We start from the raw sequence: 27,097 nt of genomic DNA on the forward strand, positions 1-27,097 counted from the left end.
GAATAAATGAAGAACAGATCCTGAGAGGGAGAGAAGAGATATCGATTAAAGAAAGGAAAGTTCGGCATGACAGTGCCGCTTTAAGCCTGGCCACCTAAAGGACGAATATGTCTTTCCTGTGGTATAATATTGTCAAGGGTTTGGAACAGGAGGAACCCAATATGCAGTATAAAACCCAATAGTGAGGCACAGAAAAGGGGAATCCAAAGACGTGGTCAGGCAGAAGACAAGGTTAGTCCAGGCAGTAAAGCTTCTTGGGCAATAAAACAGGCAAGGGGTTAAAATACCAGGAATCAGAATAGGACTAAGATGCAACAGGACAAGAAAACAGTAGGCACACAACTGAGCACGGAGGAGTGCTGCAGAGAGGATTAAATAGGGAGAGGCACATGTTGACTTGCATTGGTCTCATTACGGGTTTTAATACTTTGAGTCTCCTAAATGGTCAATTGGAGAAAGGACATCTGCCTATCTATAGTGTGGATGGTATCCCTGAATTTCTCTCCCACATATTTTCTAATTATATTGGTAAAATGAATTAACCCTTGCAACAACACAAAGTAAATGTGCTTGTGAGTGCTCTTCTGCCTTTCACATTGCGTTGGCTCTAAGGAAAGTAGCTTTCACAGCATTTCCATAAGCATGATTCACAAAAAAAAAAAAAAAAAAAAAAAAAAAAAGAGTACTTACTGCTGATGATTCACAGCCAAACACCCATAGGAGATCATCCAGGTCTCTTTCTGTGACAGTTTCATCAAGAGATACACCAAGCTTTAAAAAAAAAAAAAAAAAAAAAAATTAAAAATTTACAATTGGGAAACCCTCAATTCCTGTTTATGTGTTGAGTTCTTGTGTGTCTTTTACATCAGGACATAATATACATGTGCTTCCCTGCGAATAAACGTAATGATCCGTTGACATGTAAAACTCAAAATTGTAAATTTAAATATGGAAAAACCACAATCTGACAATCTAATTTAATGAAATAAAATGTACAGTTTCAAAGACTTGTCTTGGAAGAGGAAGTCAGTGGCAGAGTATTGATGAATGACAAAAATAGCACTGTCCTTTCACCCCTTCTCTCATGGAACATTGCTACTTATGATTATGATAGAGTCCACACCGCTCTTAAATTGTCATGCTGTGCATATTATCATACAGATTTATATATTTTCTACCATGTATGTTTTAAATAAAGATTGTAAAGAAATAAAAAAAAACCATACTAATCAGTGTGCACACACACACACACAGTACAGTTTTTAATTCCATAAAGGCTACTACAAATTCTAAGCAGGGAGAAAACACCAAGCCTTACTGAGCCATCGTTGTAAGTACGAAGATTCATTTGACGTTGTGCAGCTCGATCCAGAACCTCTTTTGCTGGACACCCACAATGTATCTTCAACGTGTCAAAGAACATTTCATGATGTAATTGATGACCAGCTCTATTTAAACCTGAACACACACAAATACAGAAAAAAATAAATAAAAACATATATAAACTTTGATAGCAAAAACTAGAATGGATTGGTAAAACAGAAAAATATGATTCTGTATAATTTCACCCAACTTTATACTTGTGAGAAACATTTTTGAAAATGTTAATCTAAAATATAAATGCTAAAAACCATTCACCTTAAACGGAGGGAAAATTAAATAAAGGGGTATAAAATGTCCATGAAAAAGTGAAAAAAAAAAACCAAAGAAGATTAATTAAATTTTTAATGTACCATGGTTATTTTTACAGCTAAAAGGACACACCAGCTGCATTGGTACTCCATTTCAACTAGACTGTAAACTCGTTTGAGTAGGGCCCTCATCAACCTATTGTTCCTGTAACATTTTGCAATCGTCTAATTTCTTGCTAAAATTCCCCCCTTTTCTAATATTGTAAAGCACTCTGGAATAAAATGGCACTGCACAAATGCCAAAAATAACAAAACAACTATTTAGGAACTTGTGTGAAGATTTATTGCATTGATACATTATGGATATGTTTCATAACTTTCTACATGAGCGGTTTCAATCTTTTAAATATTTGACCCCAAAATAGCCATATTATACTTATGGAATCTTGATAATGGAACATTTGGATACTCTTAAGAAAAACACAGGCCCTCATTGTGGAAGCCTGAACATTCCCATACAGGATTACAGAACTGTCGTTACGAACAAACACGTATTCTATGCAAGATATTACCTTCTGCCAGAATTAAAGTGGCATTGTGAACTCTCCTGGCAATGTGCTTAAGGCCATTCGGACCATGATAAACACAGAACATAGCAGCCATGTTTGCTAAAAGAGCCTGCAACAAAATAAAGAACCATTTGCAATTAAAATTTGACACAACAAAGATTAGTGAAAAAAACAAAACAGACACGTGGCACAATGTAATTTTATTTATTTCATTTTTTTTTTTTTTAAAAGAAGTGTAAGTGGTTTTGCAATTTAGTTTTCATTTGCAACACAAACCAACAACTTCACCCAAACCCCAGTTAACAAACAGGTAGGAGTTTTGTGGATGAAGTGATGAGGTCAGCATTGCCACAGCACCCTAATGCTACAGGTCTTCAAGTGTACAAGCTATGCAGCACCTATCCATAGGCCTGCATTTCAAACAGGCTCTGTCAAAGTGGAGAGACTTGCAAGGTAGACTGCCCTTCCGCCCGCGCTGGCCTGCCTATTCTGATTACGACCCAAAACTTCCCTTCATCTTGTAAATTTCTCTGAACCTCCTCTATCTTACGTCCTACTATTCTATCACTACTCCTCATTCTTCATTGAATTCAAACTACTCATCGTTCACTCTACTACTATTTCGCATTGAAACACATATACCAGAAATAACAAAAGGACAAACCCTTATTAGGCGGGTACAAAAACCTAACTTAGAGTCACATACAATCTTAGCACAAATATAGTGGAGACCTACATAATCGTTGCCACCTAATTTGCGACTTCCAAAGCCCTATGTAAGACTATTAGGTTAATGCTAATGTTACCTGAATTCAACGCTCAAAAGAGATCGCAATGTTCTGCGTGCGACAACGGTGTCATATGCAAATGTGAACTATATTATTGTGTTTGCTAACCTCGTCAAAAATGGCAAAAATAATTTAAAAAAATAAAAAGGAGTAGTTATTGTATTAAACTATTGATGGCTCTGAAGGTAATGGAATATTCTTATAAGTTATATTTTAGTTTAATATTTTATTCTTAAATTAGGATATATTATATTTGAAATAAGGGGAGGTCCTGTATCCACTAATTAAGAAAATCACATTTTAACAAACTCAAATAAAAGTAGAACAATACGCCTCTCACATGCTATTTAGCAGTTGTAAAGGATTACCAGGATTCATTGAAGCTACAATTAATCAATTATTAAAGCAAATGTATAATTTTTGTCCTTGCACCATAACATGTGCAGTGAACAGGAGTTATGGTGCTTGGGCTGTCTGTTGAAGTATTCATTCGCATGGAATTTAGAAAAAAATAAATATTTATACTATATGGTAAAATTACCACCTCCCCCTCCCTAGTGTAAGGAAGCCTGAACTTTTTGGGGAGGAGCGGCTAGGGGGAAGAGGTCTGATAACATTTGCAGTTTGCCATGAAAGGAAGTATTCTGGGTCCAATGAGAGCAGATTCCAGTCAGGTACACATATAATTTAACTGAGGTAGGAACAGAGGAAAGACATTTTTTGAGAGCGGGCACTTTAATTCTAGGATTACCTGTGCAGTGCATATGTTGCTTGTTGCTTTATCCCTCCGGATATGCTGCTCCCTGGTTTGCAATGCAAGGCGATAAACTTCTTTTCCAGCAGCATCTCTAAAACAAAAATAGATAGATGAGAATTTAAATTTAACAATGAATAATCTGTTAATAACTAAAGACAAAGAAATGTGAAAAAACACAATGTGTATCTTATTTTATAACCTTTATATTTGGGCTATAAATTTTTTATAATATTCTGCTCTTACAATAATAAATACGGTAGTGGGTTTTCTCCCTTATATAAACAAGTTGCAGGAAAGGAAGAATAATTTTCAATTAAGCAATTTTCAAAGGTGTTCAATGTAGCAATTTCATTGTATTGCAAAAGTGAAACATTAAAACATGAGGTCGTATTTATCACAATGGTAAATAAATTAAATAGGCAACTGTTTAATTCTATATAATTGGAAGAATAAATTATAAATCATTGGCCTGAACAGAAACTGAAAAATATCTTTAATGTAATAATTTAGCCCCAATCATTTATTCTTAGAAAATAGAAAAATTAAATAAAAACACAAACAAAAACACAAGAAAATAATTCCATTTTAAAAATGCAGTCCACAGATAACCTATGTGACAATACATTGCACACACTATGGGGGAAGAAAACGACAGAAAACCCACACAAAACAAAAGTGCAGGAACTGCCTACTCTCTTACAGATTTCCGTGTATGGTGTTGTGGTATGTGTGGCATGCCCAATGGTCCTCGTGTATTATCCCCATTTAGTTCTAAAAGTCTAAAATAGAAATGGCTCAAAACTACTTTAATATATGTGATATTTTACAGCTCCGGCACACTTGCTAATACAACAACCAAATCCAAAACAAGGTACTACTTCCATGTAAATGCTAGATATGTCTAATGCGGGTAAAGCATAATTGTTATATTTAAACTTTCATACCTGGTTACACCAACCATTCTTCCAGGCATCATCCGCACAAAATTTTCTTTAACTGCAAAAAAAGCTGCATGTGGTCCACCATAGCAGAGCGGCACTCCAAGTCTCTGGGAGCTGCCAAGCGAAATGTCTACTCCAAATTCACCAGGAGGCCTCAGAATGCATAATGCTAGGAGGTCAGTAGCACAGCAAGCAAGGGTCTGAAGAGATTACAAGAAGTACAAATCAAATACACTAATGCTAGCATATTATTAAAAAATAAAAATTAAAACCATTCCAGTTTTTTTGGACTACCAAAACTTTATATATTGAACAATTCCCAAACTCTTTCACAGCCTTTTAAAAACCTCTCCACTGCCCTTAAACACTAGGGTGAAAGAACCAGGGCACAACACCTACATCGTTGTCAATCTGTTAGAGAAAAATAAAAACCAACAAAAAATACAGGACTGTAAGCAAGAAAAATCAAAACCATACCTTCCTTTTATAATGACAAAGATCTAATATGCAGCTCCGAGTGCATTCTCTGGCACCCAAAGACCATCACTTTCTCAGCTTACAATCATACATTATCAGTCCTAATTGGATCCAAACTGGACGACAGCGATAGGGTAAGAGCAGTGATGGTAAACAAAGAACCACTAGGCAGCGTCAAGAGACTATGAGCTGTAGTAGTTATGTTGCTTACAGTGTCCCTTTCATTTATTAGAGGTCATTTTTCCCAATAAGAGTTTGTTGTATCCAAGTATCAACATTATTATTGGCATTTATATAGTTACAACTTATTCCGCAGCACTTTACGTTATTATACAGAGGGAAGTTTAAAGATAATTGAGACAATTACTCTCTCTTACAGAAACAATAGGTTGATGAGGATCCTGCTCAAACGAGTTTACAATCTAGAGGAGCTGGGGTATAAAAACACAATAGGAAGGACAGAGTGGGAAATGGCAAAATCGTGACAAGGAGGTAAAGCAGCATTACTGGAAGGTGAGAGTGGAGTGGTGCCCTTCAAGAGAGAGCAAGAAACAGTTTTGTAATATTTAAGTTGCTCATGGAAGCCATAAGCTTTTCTGAAGAGATGGGTTTTGAGTGACTTTTTAAATGATTGAGGACTATAGGAGTCTAATAGGCAGAGGTGTAACTAGAAACCACTGGACCCAGCAGTTAAAGATCTACATTAAGGACAGAACAAGACAAGAGGAGAGAGCTCTGATAAGCTGAGCTACGACGGGATTAAGCAGACAATGGTTGGACGAGAGGAAAGAAAAAGCACAGCCTCCTCCTGTTCAGCAGCCTGGGAGAAGGCCTGAGGGGCAGTCCAATTGTGGTTGAGAGAGAGGGAAATGAAGGATGGATAATTCTTTCCTTAACTGGTTAATAATATTTCCGAGGTTCTGAGTCAATGTTCTAAATGTCTAGATCTAGACAACTTTTCAAGTGTATGAACATATATTGCAATATGTTCCTGGCACTGGACTGTTTGATCCAGCATTAAAATATGAATTGCAAACTGCTGAATCTTCAGACAGCAGTGTAAAATAAACACTGCTACAGAGGTAAGAACTTTGTGTTTCTCTAGTTTTGCTTGTAAACAAATACATTTTTCTCAAGCTCAGAAATAAGACTTTTTTGTGTAACATGTTAAATATTTCTCTTTAACAAATATGGTTTTGATTTGAACTCCACAATATTCCAGTTATACAGAGTTTGTGCGGGAAGGTTTCTTACTCCATTTTGATGGGCTCTGTCAACTAGTTGGGCAAAATCTTCCACCTTTCCATTAGTGTCTGGATACTGAAACAATACACCACTAACATCCTTTGCACTGAAGTCCATCTCTTCCGGCAACAGCAGCTCTGTTGTGACACCTATGTAACTGGAACAAAACCGTACAAGGTAATTAAACAAAGCTCCATCATATGGACAAAATGGTGAGAAGTATTTTTTTGTCTGAGTAGGACTGAAGGTTTTTTTACAGCAGGAAAAATAATGAGTTATGGGAAGAGGTCGTGATAGGGATCTGTATGTACTGTTAATTAGCCTATTGTATATTGTACTTCATCTCTGAACATTGCTCAGAATACTTTGAGATGGGCATCTGAGTGCTCCTAATGACACGAAATGCTCTGACTCAGCAAGGCGATAAAGGATGGTGCAAAAATAGCCTAGGAAGCAGAGAAGCAATGGGGTTCTAAGCCAGAGTAACCGCAGGTTGTTACAGCTCACACCTCTCCTTATGGGTAGGGTTGCCACCTTTATTGAAAAGAAAAAAAAAGAAAAAAAAACGGCCATGCTAATTTGCATGATTAATTATGTATGCGTGAGGTCACTGTACATGATGTCACAGGATGTTGTGTAACATTTGGAAGAGGAAAGCTACATACAGACACAGACAGTGTCATACAGTCATACAGACAGTCATACACAGACATACAGACAGTCATACAGACACCAACATAAACAGTCATGCAGACACTGACCTACAATTAAGAAATAAATATACAACAAACATTAATCTCTATGTCCCTATGTGCTCCCATCTTCATTACTGGCAGGTCTGCTCTCCCTCTATGAACCCTCCCTGCAGAGATACCTGGCCACTTACAAGTTGTATCTCGGTGTCCTATTTAGCAGGTGGGGGGGAAGGGGGGGGAAGGGGGGGGGGGGAGGCATGGGTGAACACTGCAGAGCTGTGAGAAGCTGATCTGCCCTAAACCAGTTCAGTGCTGGGAAGGCAGGCAGAAGGCAGCCACAGCACACTGAGTGTGAGTGAGGAGACTAAGCAGGAGGAAGGGGGCAGGGCTAAATATCAATCTGAGAGGATCTCCCAGATCTGCAAGTATGCATCGCTCCTGATTATTTCTCCCCACTCTAACTGTCTCAGGGAGCTTTGGCAGAGATACTTGCAGATCTGGGAGAGCCTCTCAATGTTCCAGCAGACAAATACCGGCCACTACGTTGCTGGTATTCCTGCAATACCGGCACCATTCACACAGCCCCGGTACTGGCTGTGCCGGTAAAATACCGGTCAGGTGGCAACCCTAATTACGGGGCAATGAGATTGAAAACTTCCTCTCAAAACATCTGACATCACTGACTTATACGTTGTTATTGGACTATGCTTCCACACTCCATTCCCCAGAAAAAAACGACAATAAAAAGGGTAGAATAGCACAGCCCAATGATCTGGCCCTCCCTCCAGTATATCTCTCATACTTGGTGTATTTTAATTTTTACATACATACATACATACATACATACATACAAGTATATATACATACACACACATACATACATACATACACATACATACATACACATACATACATACATACACATACATACATACATACATACAAGTACATACATACATACATACATACAAGTATATATACATACATACAAGTATATATACATACATACATACAAGTATATATACATACATACATACATACAAGTATATATACATACATACATACATACATACAAGTATATATACATACATACATACATACATACATACAAGTATATATACATACATACATACAAGTATATATACATACATACATACATACAAGTATATATACATACATACATACATACATACATACATACAAGTATATATACATACATACATACATACATACATACATACATACAAGTATATATACATACATACATACATACATACAAGTATATATACATACATACATACATACATACAAGTATATATACATACATACATACATACATACAAGTATATATACATACATACATACATACATACATACATACATACAAGTATATATACATACATACATACATACATACATACATACAAGTATATATACATACATACATACATACATACATACATACATACATACATACAAGTATATATACATACATACATACATACAAGTATATATACATACATACATACATACATACACATACATACAAGTATATATACATACATACATACACATACATACACATACATACAAGTATATATACATACATACAAGTATATATACATACATACATACACATACATACACATACATACAAGTATATATACATACATACAAGTATATATACATACATACATACATACAAGTATACATACATACATACATACATACATACAAGTATATATACATGCATACATAGACCTGCCAGACAACCAAAGCAGAACTTCCAGAGAATTTAGTTTGCATGCTCTATATGTGATCCTAGAACTTTCCAAAACTTGATAAAAACCTGTACATTGGGGGAACTGTTGTACTCGTGAGACATTACTGAATACAAATAGGTGTTTTATAGCAGTAAATTGTAGAATGACGTGGATATCAGGGACATTGCAGTTTGTGTGTGAAAAATGCAAAAAACTAAATATGAGCATTATTTTTGTCCAGGGATTGTGACCCAATTTTGAATACACTGAGTCTACCTTTGCAAATACGATGCCATGATGCGGTTAATTTTCATTCCTGGGATCAATATCAAAGGCAACATGGGCCCAGCCAACCAATCTGGCAAACTGACCGTGTAACTTTCCAAAACACCATGAAATGTGTACATGGGGGGGCCTTGTTGTACTCGAGGGACATCACATCATACACATATATGTACTGCATTGCAGAAAAAGTGAACAGTATTTGGACATTCACTGATAAAATGCCATGCAGAACTTGGAAAATAAAATTTCTTATATAGAATACCTTTTGTATTAAGTGAACCCACAAGTAAATTGTGGTTGAACAGACATAGCTCAAATTGTAGGCTTTGCTTTGGTTCAGAATGTGGACGATTGCCTCCGTCCTTAGTGGGTTAAATGGGCACATGAAACCAAAAACCATCTAGTGTGCATTCATTTTAAGTCACTTTATTAATATATGTCCAATAGAGGAAATAAACATTTAACATTTATTCCACAAAGAAGTACCCAAAATAGAAAGCACAGTAAGTTTAAAAAAAAAAAAAAAATTCTTAATGTGACTACTATTGGTATGTGATCAGTGAAACTGCTACAAGGGGAATATAGGATTATCCCATAAATCCATTGACATAGGTCTATGGAGTCAATACCAAATTCACAATCTACATAATATATTAAAATAGTAATTTTGACACCATTGTTCAAATTAGGGAGTCTTGGAAACTTATCTTTGAAGGTAATTTTCTGATCAATTAGTCTGTTCTCTAGCTTGATGGCACTACTAAAAGTGGGTGGAATTAAAATCTACTTACTTGGCTCTTGTCTGTACCACAGCTATTGTTTGAGGATGGCATCTGCTGTCTACATAAAATTTCCTTCTTTTATTGTGTCTGATAACAGAAAAAACAAAACAAAAAAACAGCATGGTCACAATTAAAAAACAACCAAGTTTTTAGTAGCTTTTCCCCAACACAGAATTTAGTGTGCTTTCTTAGGCATGCTCACTATCCTTCCCATTTTCTAGTAGAGCACTACACACCTCATTACAAACATCTGCCTGATCCCCATACCAAGCATACATGCTTTCTATAGAAATAGATCTTAGACCACCTGAAATTGTGCCCACCCTCAAAGGTCCTACCCCACCTCTCAGTCTTGGTGATCTACTTGCCACACTCACAGTTCTGTTAAAGGGACACTCCAAAACACAAACGTCGATGATCCACAAAGCTTCTTCATGAGAAGCTTCAAAGAAAGTATGTATTGGGGAAGAAGGGGAGAGCTTGAATGTGTGGGCCACCAAACCCCACACATAAGTACGTAGAGCCACACACTGCCACCACTCCACTGAGCTCATCCTGACCCAAAACAACAAGCGGCTGTCTTGCAGGGACCACAAACAACCCCCCACACCTAGAGCAACTCCGCTCCAAAAACCCCCAGGCCCAGACCTACGCTACCCACCTCCGTAGCAAACAACCCAGCTACTTACCGGTTCATGGGCCCACATAACGAGCCACACCCAGAACCAGAACCAAGATCTTTTGCCTACTACACCTCTCCCAGACTACGGGCACTTCCACCCTCCAATCAGCAACAACCCACACGCCCCCAGCCTCCTTCCATCTTAATTTCTTTCTTCATGGAATATCCCAGACCTGACCCCAAGGTCCTACACTACAGATGGAACTCTGACTCAGCTCACATGGGAATCAGGATGGAAACTGTACTTTTTTTTAAGTTCATTGTTGTAATGCATTGTTATGTTTAAATATTCTTATGTTAAGAAGGATTATACCGAGGCTCAACCACCGCTCTTACCACTAGCTGAGATACAAGGGTACCAAAAACACCAACAGCGTCACATGGTAACATTGATGCCCATCTCACATGCCAGATGTTCTCTACCCACGGACTCTGACCCAGTGCGAAACCCTACAAGCAGATGCATAAGGAAGGGGGAGACATAGACATGGACGAAAGACCTCCTCCACTCCCTCCTCTACCCACCAACTATCCTCATTGGCCCACAGAGGACCCGACTGGACACACCGAGCCCCCAGGATGACCTGGCAACAGACATAAGACCAGGTTTGCACCCTACCCCCACACCCACACTCACCCCTCCCTCCCTTCTTTTCTCTAACTCTCTCTCCTTCCCCCCCCCCCCCCCCCCCCACCCCCCCAAACCCCACTCCCACCACTGACTGGCAAAACGTCCCTCAAACAAGAGTCCCAAGAGGCCACCACAACCCCAGTGAAATCCCCCCCCAGGACCAAGGGAACAGGGCAGCGCTAAACCCGCGCACCTTACAAGTCTATCCATTAACTGCAAAAGGACGCAAAAGCCCGGCCAAGAGGCACTGCCTTCTCCGGTGGGCCAACCGATTCAATGCGGACGTAATTCTACTCCAAGAAACCCACTATGAACAAACAAGGGCATTCCCTCTCATGAGCAGACACTATAAAGAGTGCTACTTAGCAAACTCTCCTAAAGGTAAAACAAACGTGGTGGCCATCCTGGTTCGTAAAACCTGCTCTTGGCCTTCACGCACTCAGTCACTGATCCTCAAGGTAGATACATAACAATAACGGGACAGATAGGACCCCACAAATACGCCTTCTCCTCAATTTACGCCCCCACCCTCCCCAATACTCTCCAGACGCACCTCTGCCTCTTTTCCGCCCACCATATAATTATTAGAGGAGAAAATGCCAATCTGACACCCAAGAAAGATAGATGGCACCAAGAACACCTCACACGAGACCACCGCCCACTACCCGAAATGATAAAATGCTACACGCCTTTGTTTCCCACACCCAACTCTTAGACGCATGGTGAATACTCCATTCCACCTCTGCAGACTACACCTTTTACTCAAACCCACACTCCTATTACTTGCGCATAGACCTGTTCCTCACATCCTCATCCTTACTCCCACACATCACAAAAGCAACGATAGGCTCGATCACCTGGTTGGACCACGCGGAAATACTCCTCCTTTACACACACACACACACACACACACACACACAACTAGGAACTGGACCTAAAGACTCAACCCTATACACCTCCATGACACGTCCATCAGAGACAAACTCCAGAAAGATATCACGGATATACCACTCACACCCTCACGACCCAACTTCAGACACACAGACAGGAAACACACAAATTCATGGCACAAGACTCCAAGAAGGCCCTTCAATGGACCAGACAGATGTTTTACGAGAAGTCAAACAAAGCAGACATGCTCCTGGCCCATAGACTCTGCAAAACACGCACCAAACACATCACCCAAATCCAAACTAAAATGTACCCTACCGGATTAAATAGCAGCAGTTTTCAAAGAATACTACTCCTCCCTATATGACCACAACCCCTCCCCTACACAGGCCAAGATAAAGACCTTCCTAGACCACATCCCCATGCCCACACTCACGGAAGCAGGGAGACAAGCCCTAAGCACACCCATCACACTCGAGGAAATAACACAAAACCTTGAAACCCAATAAATGTCCAGGAACAGACTGTATTACAAGACATTTACTTTGGTACTCCTACCGCAGCTCCTGTCCCCATTCACATCCATTATGGACGGTGACACTCCACTCCCAGACATGCTTTGGGCCAACATATGCCTACTCCCTAAACCCCACAAAACCCATCTAGACCCAGGCCATTACCGACTGATATTGCTGCTAAACACGGACATAAAACTATTCACCGAAATTCTAGCCACCCGACTGCACCCCTTTCTCCCCAAATTAATCCACCCGGACCAAGTCGGATTCATCCCACACCGCCAAGCGTGCAACAACACCAGAAGAACATACGACTTAATTTGGACAGCTAACCACCAACAACAGCCGACCTATCCCTTGATGCCATAAAGGCATTTGACCGAATACTCTGGCCCTACCTGTTTGCGACCCTTATTAGAATGGGATTCCCAAGGATCTTTGTAAACACTATAGGGTGTTTATACTCCCACCCCACATGCCCAATCTCCCTCCTTCACAATGGCATGCGACAAGGCTGTCCCCTTTCCCCTCTCTTCGCCCGGTCACTAGAACCACTCCTCCAGAAAATCTGCCAGACAGAGGCCATCTCCGGCATCCATATCTGCAAAGAGGAATACAAAATAGCAGCCTACACAGACGACCTACTACTTACGCTGACAAACCCAGACACCTCCTTACCCACATTAATAGCTCTCCTAGAAGACGCCGCGATATCGGGATACAAATTGAACCTCACTAAAACCGAACCTACTGATCCACATCTCTCCCAACACCCTAACCGCACTGAAAAAAGACTACCCGTTCCGCTATGAGACACAAAGCATTCAGTATCTAGGGACACATCTACCAGGGAACCTACACCTAACGTACCAACTTAATTATCCCCCACTACTGGAAAAAGCCACACAAGACATAGACACATGGCAAAACCCATCCATTTTGTGGCTAGGATGCCTGGCCGCAGTCAAAATGAATTTACTTCCATGTTTCCTTTACCTGTTCCAAGCGGGACTTCAAAACCCTCTAATCCCGAATAGATAAATTCATATGGGCATGTAAGAAAACTAGAATGAAAGGTCAACACTCTACAACCCTCACAAGAAAGGGGGCCTGGGACTCCCAATCTCTGGGACTACCATCAAGTGTGCCAACTGGCACAAATCCAGACGCTACACGTTCCAGCGGGGCTCAGACTATGGTTTGACATCGAACACCATCTATTCGGCCGAGACTTCCCCTCCCTGTACATGTGGCTACCCAAGCAGGACAGACCACAAGTCCCCCCCCACAACAACAGCATTCACACACTCAATCCAACTCTGGGACAGAATACAACCTTATCAAACACCCCATCCCCACCAACGCCAATCCTCCGGAACAAACAATTCCAACCCGGAATGACTCCCCAATACTTCACGAGATATGAGGACAACAACCTGGTCCGATTCTACCACTTTTTCCGAGGGCAACACCTCTTACCCTTCACAGACCTACCGCATAACACCCCGTTCACCACATTTGACCACTTTAGATACCTGCAGATCCGGAGCTTCCTGACCCACCCAAGCAACCAAACCATAGCCACCACCACACACACACACACACACACACCGCTTTTGAAAAGATGTGCATGAACACTCCGGTGCAGCGGGGTCAGATCTCCACCATATACGGTATCCTACACCACACCAGCACCAGCATCGACGCCCTTTCATACACCACAGCTTGGGAACGGTACATAGGCCCCCCACAGAGTCATCCGACTGGCAGGACATTTGGGAAGCCATGGTGGCACTCTCGATATGCGTAACGCACAAAGAACAAGCTTATAAAACCATGATCCACTGGTACCTCACCCCCTTAAGACCACAACAAATGCGCATCGTGACCTCAGATCGCTGCTGGAAAGGGAGCAGCAAACAGGGCACATACATCCACCTCTGGTGGAACTGCCCACAGGTAGCCCAATTATGGCACGACATTGCCCAAATGGTCAACAGGGCACTACATAGCAACCTCCCACTGGACCCCTGGATTTGGCTCCTATCAAAACCCCACAACGCCCTCACCAGGGCACAAGACAAAATGTTGGTTCGGATCGCGTTGGCCACCCGGAGAACTATAGCCAGACACTGGGGAAGCACCACCACTCCATCCGCACCAGAGGTTATACGAAACCTAAACGAAACTATGGAAATAGACAAACTATCAGCCCTAGTCCACGACACAACTAACTCCCATCACAAAATTTGGGACCCATGGCTCACTAAAACTATGATGGCACAATAGACCCAGAGACCAAAACCAACCCCCCCCACGCTCCGTACTTACTCCTCTCTTTCACTCTCCTCCCCCTCCCATCCCACCCCCACGCAAAGACGAACCCCTAACATATTCGACAGGACACCAAGAGATCCCTCAATCCCACCCACGGAACAGACCGTTATTAACCATAGACCCCTCCACTACCACCCCCTTACCTAAACCGAGATACGCAAGGACTCAAAAAGATTTTCACTAAACACGAGAAAAACCAAACTATATAGACAGATGAAACCCACGACAACACCCACATGACATGACCGCCCCAGGCACTACAAGAACGGAAAGACATCTGCAATAAGTTACATGTTCTCAACTAACCACTTTTCCCTTCTGTACTTATTATTGTTTAATGGAAATGTAAAACAAACGGCGGCAAACGCATCATAATGGTCTTGTAATGGCACACGAATTTCCTTTAAAAAAAAAAACACGCACACACACACACACACACACTCACTGAATAATAATGACACAACCATAAAAACAAAGCTCAGATACCTGAATCCCTAAGTTTTTTTGTATCCTCACCCCACACGCCAACACCAGGGAGTGGTACAGCACACCCACTTGCAGTTACTCACTGTTGAGCTTACAACACGACACAAATTGTATGAGAAATGTAATGACTCCCCCACCCCTATCCAAAATCAACAAAACATTGATACAAATAAAGAATAAAAAATAAATAAAAAAAATAAAATACCATGCATCGATTTCTTACCTGTGGCATAATTGCATTGCTTCTGCTGCCGCTGTTCCCTCATCCAGCAAGGATGCATTAGCAACATCCATTCCTGTGAGATCGCAAACCATAGTCTGGTAGTTAAGCAAGCTTTCCAGGCGGCCTTGTGATACCTCAGGCTGATAAGGAGTGTACTGTGTGACCCTAGAGAACAAACATAGGACATTGTAAGTTTCCCCTGTCTTAAATTTAAATTAATGCACATTGTACAACCTCATACAGATTTTTATTTTTTTGTCAGGTAGGACTACTCAATAATACTTTAAACAAAACACTTTGCCCTATTTGAAACCCACTGCATCTTGCTTCCTTTTACAATTACTTGCGCATATTCGGTTTTAGATTTAAAACTCTCATACTTCAGTTTTAATAGACATGGGAAGGGGGGGTAACATACATATATACACATACATATACATACATATGTGTGTTTAGTTTAGTGCATCTATGATTTTTTTATTTTTTTATTTTAAATCCCTAGTTAGCTTTAAACTTTAGTTGTGGCAAGATTACATTCAGAGGATTTACATTCCATAAAACAAGTGCAGGTACCCCACCCCAAATAAAAATCTACATGCAGGTTTAACCAGATAATGCTTTGTTCCCCCACGATCTAACATTCTTTAACTCTGATGCACTCATATCTACCTGCTTTTCAACTCAAAGTGCTTGGGTTTAGGAAAGAAAATAAACATGTAGCATACAGGAGCTTTTTCGCCAAGTTAAAGGATCACTATAGTATCTGGAAAACAAACTCATTTTCCTGACACTATACAACCCTTAGGTCCCCCCCCCCCCCCCCCCCCACCCTCAGGGGCCCCCTCTCGTGGCGCTGAAGGGGTTGAAACCCATTTAGTTACTTCCTTTAATCCAGCCCCGGGCTCCCTCGGCGCTGGTGACCTCTCTTCCCACTCCGACGTCGGCTCCCGAGTGGAGTGGAATGTGCAGCATTCTGAAATGCTATGTTTACATCTGAAGGGTTGAAACCTGGTGGACCTGGCACGCAGACCACTTCATTGAGCTGAAGTGGTCTGGGTGACTACAGTGTCCCTTTAAACTTTAGGCACAAATTTCCATATTCCCCAAAAAATTAAAATAATAAAGTCTCCAACATTCCCCTCCCCCCCCCTCCCTCCAAATCCTAGTTTAGTGAATTAGGCTGCTTCATTACTGCCCAACAAAAATAAATTCCTGTGCACTTTGAATCCAAGTAGGGAGCAGACTTTATTGAATTAACGTTTCAGCTGGACATTTGTTCAGGAAACATTGCTTCCTAAACAATTTTTGAGTCTTGCAGGGTGAATTATCCTGCTGAACAAGGCCACATCCACCAGGAAACACAATTGCCATGAAGGGGTGTACATGGTCTCCAACAATCACTAGGTAAGTGGTACGGGTCATGAATGCCAGGATCCATGGATTCCCAGAAACAGTGCCCAGTGCATAACACTGACTCTGCTGGGCTGCCTTCTTCACATAGTACATCCTGCTGACATCTCTTCACCAGTTAATGACTGACACACCCATCCATCCAACTGAACTTGAAGAAAACATGATTGATCAGACCTGGAAACCTTCTTCTATTGCTCCGTTGTCCACTTCTGATGCTAAGGAACCTTCTGCAGTAGATATGGGTCATCATTGGCACTGACTGGTCTGCAGCTACTCAGTGCCATATGCAATCAACTGTGATGCACAGTGTGTTCTGACACCGCTCTATCATGGCAATTAAGGTTTTCAGCAATTTGAATTACAGTAGCTCCTCACATGCATCAAGGAGTATTTTTCACTCAAGACCCTGGTTCACCGGTTATCCCTCCTTGCACCACTTTTGGCAAGTACTAACCACTGCATACCAGAAGAACGCCCCACAAGACTTGCCACTTTGGAGATGCTCTGAGTCAGTCAACTAGCCATCACTATTTGACCCTTGTCAAAGTCACTCAGAACCTTTTGCTTTTTTTTCCTGCTTCCAACAGATGAAATTCAAGAACTGACTGTTCACTTGCTGCCTAATATCTCACCCCTTGACAGGTGCCATTGTAACAATATAATCAATGTTATTCACTTTACCGGTCAGTGGTTTGTGTGTTGTAGCTGATCAGTGTATGCATGTGAAATCAACTCTAATTACCCTTTGTCATCTTGCCAAATAGTTTACATCAGATTCCTTGATAAACCTTATATTCTCTAGTGCAGAGGTAGGCAACCTTCAGCACTCCAGATGCTGTGGACTACATGCCCCATAATGCGATTACATCAATACTGCTGGCAAAGCATAATGGGAGGTGTAGTCCAAAACATCTGGAGTGCTGAAGGTTGCCTATGCCTGCTCTAGTGAATCACTTTCCCCCCCATCAACAGAAAAAGATCTGAACACACTTTACTACCACAAGCCTCTTTCTTTCAGATAAGTCATAGTGGAGTTTAAGTTGCTGTTAATAATTCAACAAACATAGGACTTCCTCATAGAAGAGAAAAAAAAAAGCCCACAACACTTTCGCACCATTAAAAACCCTAGTCAACTGGTTACCACCAAAAAAGGTAACCAATTAACATTGGTAAATTGTGTGCCATTGGGAGTTCAATCACGTGAACAGCCAAAATACTGATGAACTGCAGTCGGGACAAAAATAAAAAATAAAAACCCATTGTTGGGATATAGAAACACCTTGGGCTTAAGCCTAAAGCAAAATTTGATTACTGTCTATACTAGCAGAAAGGTGTGGATATGTTTTGACACATCACCACCTCTCGATTCTAGGACTCATCCTCACTAGCCATGAAATGGCTGCTGCTGATACTGTCCAGGGTCTCAATGAAAGCATAGCTGTAAACAAGTAAATGCTGCACAGTAAGGAATTCAGTGTGATCACACCATGCTATGTAGCCAATAGGAGATGGTCAATGTTCTCTTCCCTGGTAGCCAATTCTGAAAGTCACCATGGTGGTTCCACCCTTCTTTCTTAGTAGACATGCAGAGCACTCTACTAGTGAACTGTACTTTTAGGTCACGAGGCTGCGTCGAGAAGCCACTGCCAGTTGTAAACTCATAAAAATAAAACACAAATAACCTCATGCCCCATCCACTATCTGTAGAGATCTAGGGTCAACTAGTCTCACATCTGGGGCTTCAGCCCCCAAAGTCCCACTCCACAAAGGCTATGCACCAGAGTAACTTTGATACAGATATCAAGTTGAAAAACCAAGTATAATAAATACTTTAGTCTTAGGTCAGAAACCAAATGATGAGTTTGCAATGAAGAGGCTGTACAGGTATACTGGAGATTATATATTGCATGCTAGGTAACATTTATCAGGGTGAGGATACAAGAGTCCAATGAGTAATGTGATTGAGACACACACACACACACAAAAATCCAGCTATTAGTTTAACCCCATAATCATGATAATTGGCTATCAATATAGAAGCAAATGTTGTTCTGAAGGTGAAAAAAAATATATAAACAGGGTAACTCACCATTTTATTTATTTATAAAATATTTTTCCAGGAAACATACATTGAGATTTCTCTCATTTTCAAGTATACACTACAGGTTACTTAGTAATGCATAAATGAATTTAAAACTAAAATTAAATGTTTCTTTATTGGAGAAAACAGAATAGGAAACTAGAGACATAAGTGAGGGGGACGTGGTGGAGGCGAACACAGACCTTGTTTACATGGACACTGTGTGCAGAGTGACAGACCAATAGCTTGAGTTATCAGCTGACACAGTGTTCTCACACACATACACAAACACTTGTATCTGTTTGCATTGCGATATTTGAGTTTTGCAATACTCTGACACAAAATGATATAAAAGAACACATGAATACAATCTCCTGTTACTCTTTAGGACAAATACATTAGTTTGTCCATGTAGGAAAAAAAAAGATATTGCAGTTTTGGTTTACATTTACTGGAAGATTCGTTCAGTAGGCACATTCCAGTGCGGTCGCTGTAAGGCTTGTAAATATATCAGGAAACAAGCTAAAACCTTTTCAAACTCGGCTAATACAGAAACGCATACAATAAAAACCTTCAACTGTCAGACAGAGGGATTGGTATACCTCATCACTTGCAGTTGCAACTTGAAATATGTTGGCAAGACGATTAGACCATTCAAAAAACGCATTTTGGAACACGTAAATTCTGTTAACCCATCTAGACAGACAGATGCACCAATTTCACGACATCTGAAAATTCAACATGGTGGTTCGGCACAGGGTTTACGGTATAGAGAAAGTCAAAATGGGCCCAAGAAAGGGAGACATCGATAAACTTTTACAGCGTGAAAGTTATTGGATTTACAAACTGAAGACACTTTCCCCCTCTGGCTTGAATGAGGGTTTCTCCTACACCTCCTTTATCTCCGACTAGATACTGACCTTCTACATCTAACGAGCACGCTATTAATGGATATTGTTCTCTTTTGTAAATAATGTAAATAGGTTACTTTGTATAATACAGTTCACCCATCACTTTAGGGCAATTTATTTCTAAGGGTCCTCTGCTGATCCCTAGTGGTGGTTCATTATAGTCCCGTTTCTATAGTTTAGCTCACTCGATCTTTAATGTATTTCATACTTTTATTAAAGTTCTAGACAGCACCGGCAAGGGAGTTATCCCAATCGATTATTAAATATGGTGGTGCCCCTCAATTGGATATACCTCCTCCCAGTAGTTGTAAAGATAATACACACTAGTGGCTATTAGAACATTTTATCTGCAGGCACAGGACCGATGCGGACTTAGAGCATCACTGGATAGGTCCACTAACCTTCCGTCCCATCAGGCTCTTTATGATTGGGGTCTACTTAAAAAATTGACCCTCTATTCATGTGTATTCACAGCCATATCTAATGGTTACTTGTAATTTGAGCCACGCACACCCGGTAGATTTTGATAGTACCGAGGGTGAGGACGAATTTGTTAGACGGAGGCACTTCGAACTTAGTATACTGTTGGGGTAAAATGTACATATTTTTGTGGGGGCCATCCATACAATATATTATATTAATCGGCACACTTCGTCCAGCACAAGGCATTTATGAGCAAGATATTTATAGTCAGTAACATCACGGATTATGCTAATTTTTATAAAGTAGCCTGGTATTTACAGGATCGTAGGGTTGTGTCAATTTGTGCACTTATATAGCCCTTACCAGGGAAGTTTATAGTTGGCGATATGTGGGCTAGCTAATTGAGGACGGTTTGATTTTATCGGAACATTAGCTGCTCGGGATAATGAGCATAATTACCTCTTAACGGCAAATATCTACAGCTAGGTATTATATGTCTGTCACCTCTACGCTCAGGATTACAGGGCATTATAGAGTTAACTGCCGTGTTTACCGGCAGTTGAGTGAGCTAGCATTGCGGGTTCTACTCGATTGGACCATTTGACAATCTAATTTGCATAATGAGACATTGGCACTTTGGCGCCTGAAATTGGACAAACTAACCACCGATTGGCTCATATTTTAAGCTTCAGCAGGGGATATGTATATATACCAGAGACCCTTCAATCAGTACCGATTCAGTCCCTGACGAAGGTGCACTATTGTGGCACCGAAAAGCGCGTCAGGTTTTTTTCATCTATCTCACAGGGCACTCTATCACCATGTGCAGGCAACAAACACTAAGTATGGTTCTGCACATTAGCACGATGTAATCTTGGTCTGCCCTTTTCCTCCGTTTTGGTCTTTAACCTAGCTTAAGAGTGGGGCATTTAATGCATTTTGCAATTTACAGGACGGGTAACGCTAATAGTGACTTCAGTTCTAAGAGATTTTCTGGCTGTACCATTTAAAGTTCAACTGCCTGTCCCAAGTCAGCACCTAATTGAAACTAGTGGCAACCTGGATATGTTGTGTCAATTTTGTAGTATATGAATAACATTATCCAGTTTACGGCCACACTGTGTGGTCTTTTGACTTAAGGTTCCACACAGGGTCTTAACTCCACTCACCCCTATGGGTTGATCTCTATCCCCAGACAAACTAGGTAGCTCCACTCCTTTATGAAGATATATTATTTTGGCTGCCTTTCTCTCTGTGGATTTACAGATATTATGGATTCTAGGCCAGGCTCTAGGTCTATCGGTGTATATATTTCATTACTTTTCAGATGTTTACCATGTAAAATAGAATTAAAGTCTGGAGTCTGAGTTGGTACAGATATTCATAGAGACCTAAGTGTTGGAGGTTAGCCATTTGGCTTTAGTGATTTTCTACCGGTTTCTGACCTTTCAGTTTGGGAGTACGTTTATACACTAACACGGTTTTATTTATTATCATTCATTTTAATTCATTTGATGCAATATTATTTCCACTTTAGACTTCCAGTTGATACTCGTGTCTGGATTTGTTATCCAGCAGTTTGAGTATCTTTTGTAATTCGTTCAAGAATGCAAATGCATGTAAAAAACAAAAAACAAAAAAAACTTCTCATGCCTTTTGTCCTGAGCTTTTACCATCTTTGTTCTCCTGTCCCTGGAATTTGTTGGGTCAGTTTCCATGGAGATGGAATTCCAATCTCATTTAGGGGAAGCTACAGGCAGTCTTTACTTTCATCAGAGGCCAGCACTGTCCTGCTTAGCCAGGCAATCAACAAATGTCTCACCATAGGGAGTTGTGTTGTTTAGAGGAATTATAGCTATTAGATGTAGTGTCAGCTCATAGGAGGCATGCAGCAAAAAAAATTAAAAGGGATGGTTGTGTGCATGATGTAGACTATAATAACAACAAAGTATTTAAATAGGAAAGGTACATTCAGATTGCTCTGGTTTTCAAGTATGTCCTCGGGATGTTACTTCTGCCCAACATCCAGGTGGTCTTAATAGAAAATTGCACGTTTTAGTGTTGAAATCGACATTTAGTGTAGTTTTGCTATAGGCATGGTAAGCTGTGCAAAGTACACATAGAGTGGGTTTATGTATTTAAAAAAAAAAAAAAAAATTCAATCTAATTCTCAGCAAATGTTTGGAGAATTTTGTCACAATTGATTAATTCTGTTGGAATTCGCATCGGTTACTTTTTTGCACCCATTTATGAATGTTCCATGATTTTTTTTTCCTACCGCTGTAAATATGCAGGTGTTCGGAAATGGAAATTGCTGTGAATTTCTGGAATTTACTATGAATAAAGTAATTTTTTAGATCACTTTCATACAGTTATTAGTGATGACATGTAACTGCCATGCTTCAGAACAAGGTGATAAATATTCCCCTTTGTGTGCTGAAAAGTACTAAAAGTGAGCAGTCACTATGGAAACCTCTTTGTGCCACGTTTCAGAACAGAACACTAAACTCCAAAAGTGTTTTTCACACTTGTTTGTTGAAGTGGAAAAACACTCAACAGGAGGGTCATCCCAGCAGGAACAATGCAAGGATCTGAGAAGTGCTTGAGGACATAGACCCCCCTCCCCACAGACAGATACCTTATCACATCTAGTGCTGGATATTTAAACAGCTGATTATTTTACCATTTCCTATTATCTGATAAGCCAATGAATTGTATAGCCTGCATCAAACTGTTGAATGTTAAAACAAACTTCATGCAGATGGATTATAATCATCATACCCTTAAAGGGACACTCCAGGCACCCAGACCACTTCTGCCCATTGGAGTGGTCTGGGTGCCAACTCCCACTTCTCTTAACCCTATATAAACTGCAATAATTACATTGCAGGGTTAACTCCACCTCGAATGGCTCTCTACTAGACAGCCACTAGAGGGCACTTCCTGGTTTCTAGCACAGGCGTTGCTGGAGGTCCTCACGCTATGTGAGGCTATGTGAGGACCTCCAGCGACGCTCATTTCCCCATTTCAATGCTTTCCTATGGGGAGCACTACCGCGCATTAGGTCTCCCCGGTCGGTGGGCGGGATCAGTCTCGCCCACCGGCCGACGCAATGCAGAGGAGGAGTGGCGTCGGCGGAGGAGGAAGCAGCGACGTGGGACATAGTCGCTGCCTCAGGTAAGTTACTGAAGGGGTTTTCACCCCTTCAGCAACCGGGGATTGGGGGTGGGAGGGAGAGGGGACCTGCAGCGCCAGGAAAGCTGATTGTTTTCCTGGCACTGGAGTTTCCCTTTAAATGCAGAACTCCCTAATACATGGTTAATTACTTGTAAGTTACAGTGTGTATAGTGAGCTCCAGGAAAGCCAATGATAACTGAATGTGGTGCCACTAAAACAAGCCAAGATCCCTCAGGGTGTTTCACCTATTGAAACATTGGGTATATTAAATTTGATGGACCAGGCGCCTGCTGTCCCCATCCCCCATCAAATTGGCAACTCACTTCCAGAGAGACTGACAAGTGGCACATCAGCTAGATCAGAGCTTTTATGCTTGGCTTGGGCTTATTGGCTTAGTAAATATGAGAGAACACTGTCTGATCAGCTCTAATTTCAAGCATATACATTTGTTATGGATGATGTTAAACTGATACTGTTCGAATATATTCTCTTCTATATTCTCACTAAGGGTTACTACTTCGTGCATGAATATGCATATGCCAACTGCGTGATTTTGATTTGTTTATTTCAAGGATGACTTCTTCACTCCAGATTCATCATATTAAAAAAAAAACACTCCTTTTTACCTGGTACCCAGAATAGGTGCAGTTTTCCTGTTTAAAGGATTTTGGCAGCTCCCTACGTGAATCCCCCACACACTGAAGATTATTGACCAGAGGTGTCTCTGCATTAGATAATTGGTGACAGCGATAAATAATATTTGTTTAGAATACCCAATCTGCTTTAGAAATTCTAAAGTGCCAGAAACAAAACCAGATTTAAATCACAAGCACTTCCAAACAAATTAAAAAACAGGGGGAAGGATGCGACCCTCGCCTGCATTATGTCATTCATAAGTGGCTTTGAATCACCAAATCTGATTTTGTTTCCCCAACTTTAAGTATAATCTGAAATATATATATATATTATTTTTTTTTGGTTTTTTTAATTAATATTACTTGCAGCAATATTTCTTTGGTTCCGATAACACCTTTAATGACCAGAATTAAAAATCTATTTGAAACATTAAGGTGATATTGTCATAGGATGCTTATAATCATGAAAGGCCTTACATTCTAGCCAAGCCAACCAGCAATTGTAAATATTTATAGTTTTCCTGAGCATTGTTGGCCCCAAGAAAGTAAATTAACACATCTACTATGTTAGACAGCATTTGCATAATGTGATTTTGTATTTCTTAAAATAAATTTTATTTCTATGGACATGAGTATTTTGCTACAAGTGACAACACAAAAACCTTATTTATCAAAAAAACATTTAGGAAAAAAAATAAAAATATATAAATATATAAGATTTTGATTTACCATCCTGCATTTTCCAGCAGGTTTCGCAATATGGCTTGGGGCACAGAGCAGTTGTAATAGCCCATCCCAATATACGACCTCCATATCTTGTTTTTACTTGCTATGTTATGGAGAGTCTGAAGAATTTCATTTTCACCTGTAAGGAAACAAAAATATATAAAATATCATTCAATAAAAAGCCATTTCTGTGACGGACATTTGAGGTGTTTATACGCATATAAAGTGAAAACTCCACTCCCTCCCCCTCATGTAGTTGGGTTTCTGAAAGCCACATTAGTAGAACGACACAGAAAACACAACATGAAGGAATGCTACCCTGCAAGTATGCACCAATGAGATGGTAAATATACAGTGTTTACTCTATTTTAGAAAACACATGGAGTGATACCTTATATTTTTGGTCATCATAGCACATACATACACACACACACACACACACACACATCCAGCTGATGCTTTATCATTGGGAGTGACATGCTGGTCCTGCATTTGCTCCCTGCCTGCATCAGTTTTCCCTACTTGTCAGTAGTGCTAACACGCATGTGCAACACAGGAAACCGCTGATCCGTGTCACAGAATGTGGCATGGGGTAGGGAAATGACAGAACACAGGTCATGTTACTTCCTTGTTTGCTTAGCTCAGTGGAGCTAAACTCAAGCGGCAAGCAATTGCTCAAAGCACCTGCCTTGGAAAGGCTTCTCATTGTCCAATCACAGACTTCCCAATGCGGCTCAGCCTCAGAAAGTTTAGGCTAAAGAGAAGGGGTGCTTGCAAAGACAGCATGGAGGATCTAAATAAAGACCAAAACTTGGCAAGGGCTAAAATTCCTGAGGGGCATCCAGTTCCAGAACAGTATCAAAAATGGTAGTGGTGGTATCCACGTCATATTGACAAGTCAGTGGTGGGGCTGGTTGATAGAGGATTTCAGATTTACAACGCTATCAAATGATCCATATGTAATAGCATCTTTTAGTTGTATTCCAAATCTCTACATTGAAGGACCATGATAGGCACCCAGACCACTTTATCTCAAATAATTGGTCTGGATACAGTGGTCTTTAAGCATTGCTATTTAGTAGATAAGGCGTTGTTTGAATTGCAGGGTTAAGTTGTTTCTAGTGCCTTCCTGTGGTACAATTTCACTATGAAAACATTCAAAGTTGGTTCTCACAGCTAACCTCCATTTCATTGGAGGAGCGCAGCGCTGGCTGCACATGCACTTTTGTCCCTAATGCTCATCTATGAGAAGCTCTGGATTGGATGTTTAGAAACATTGGTGCAGAAAGCTGATCAAGTGACTGCAAGGGCTCTATCTTGGAGCTGGAAAATAAGCAAAGTAACTCTCTTTATTCTCTTTTTATTAAGATGGGGGGACCTGGATCTAAATAAAGAGAACACTATTGCGTTTGGAACAAGTTTGTATTTCTTACACTACAGTGTTTGTATAATACAGTTTCTATAACAAAAGGAGGACTCATTACAGGTAATTATGGTTGTGAGACATCTGATATTCATTTTAAAGGTTCCTCTTCCAGCACATAAGTGAGGAGATAACCTGTATGTTTATATTTTCAGTAGTTTCACTGATTTCTCTTATTTATTAAGAGGGCAACGATTGGTAGAACACAGTCTAAGTGCACTCGTTGACTGGTACTAAATTTGAACCGGAACCTTGTTTCAGAGATCACTTGAGGTTGAGTATATATATATATATATATATATATATATATATATATATATATATATATATATATATATATATATATATCCAGAGGAGGACTGAAATATGGATGATACTGTAAAGTTGCTGAACATTGGTTCAATTATGCTAATGGGAACCTGGTAACTGCCTTTGGGGTCAAAGGCCGGTTACAGCCCATCAGATCTAGAGGAGGGGTATTTAGGCCCAGTTCTCATCCTGCTCAGTGCCCTGTCGTGGTTTCCCTTGTGGTTGTCCGAGAGCCCGTTATGGATTCTGGTCATTTGACTTTGGCATTGTTTTTGACTTCCCTGTTTTCTGGCATCCCT

General features: G+C 40.4%; 1 protein-coding gene across 1 annotated transcript in view; it reads right to left on the reverse strand.

The window, feature by feature from the left end:
• GLDC (glycine decarboxylase) overlaps positions 1 to 27,097 on the reverse strand; it is a 60,695-nt gene that overhangs the window by 18,882 nt on the left and 14,716 nt on the right. The window contains exons 3-11 of the mRNA XM_063455112.1: positions 25,070 to 25,205; positions 15,702 to 15,866; positions 9,943 to 10,020; positions 6,418 to 6,565; positions 4,690 to 4,886; positions 3,740 to 3,836; positions 2,204 to 2,309; positions 1,319 to 1,458; positions 691 to 771 (exon numbers count right to left, since the gene is read on the reverse strand). Of these exons, the coding sequence (XP_063311182.1) occupies positions 691 to 771; positions 1,319 to 1,458; positions 2,204 to 2,309; positions 3,740 to 3,836; positions 4,690 to 4,886; positions 6,418 to 6,565; positions 9,943 to 10,020; positions 15,702 to 15,866; positions 25,070 to 25,205 (1,148 nt within the window). The remainder of the gene's footprint in view (positions 1 to 690; positions 772 to 1,318; positions 1,459 to 2,203; positions 2,310 to 3,739; positions 3,837 to 4,689; positions 4,887 to 6,417; positions 6,566 to 9,942; positions 10,021 to 15,701; positions 15,867 to 25,069; positions 25,206 to 27,097) is intronic.

The sequence above is a fragment of the Pelobates fuscus genome, chromosome 5, assembly GCF_036172605.1.
Source record: "Pelobates fuscus isolate aPelFus1 chromosome 5, aPelFus1.pri, whole genome shotgun sequence".
Taxonomy (NCBI): domain Eukaryota; kingdom Metazoa; phylum Chordata; class Amphibia; order Anura; family Pelobatidae; genus Pelobates; species Pelobates fuscus.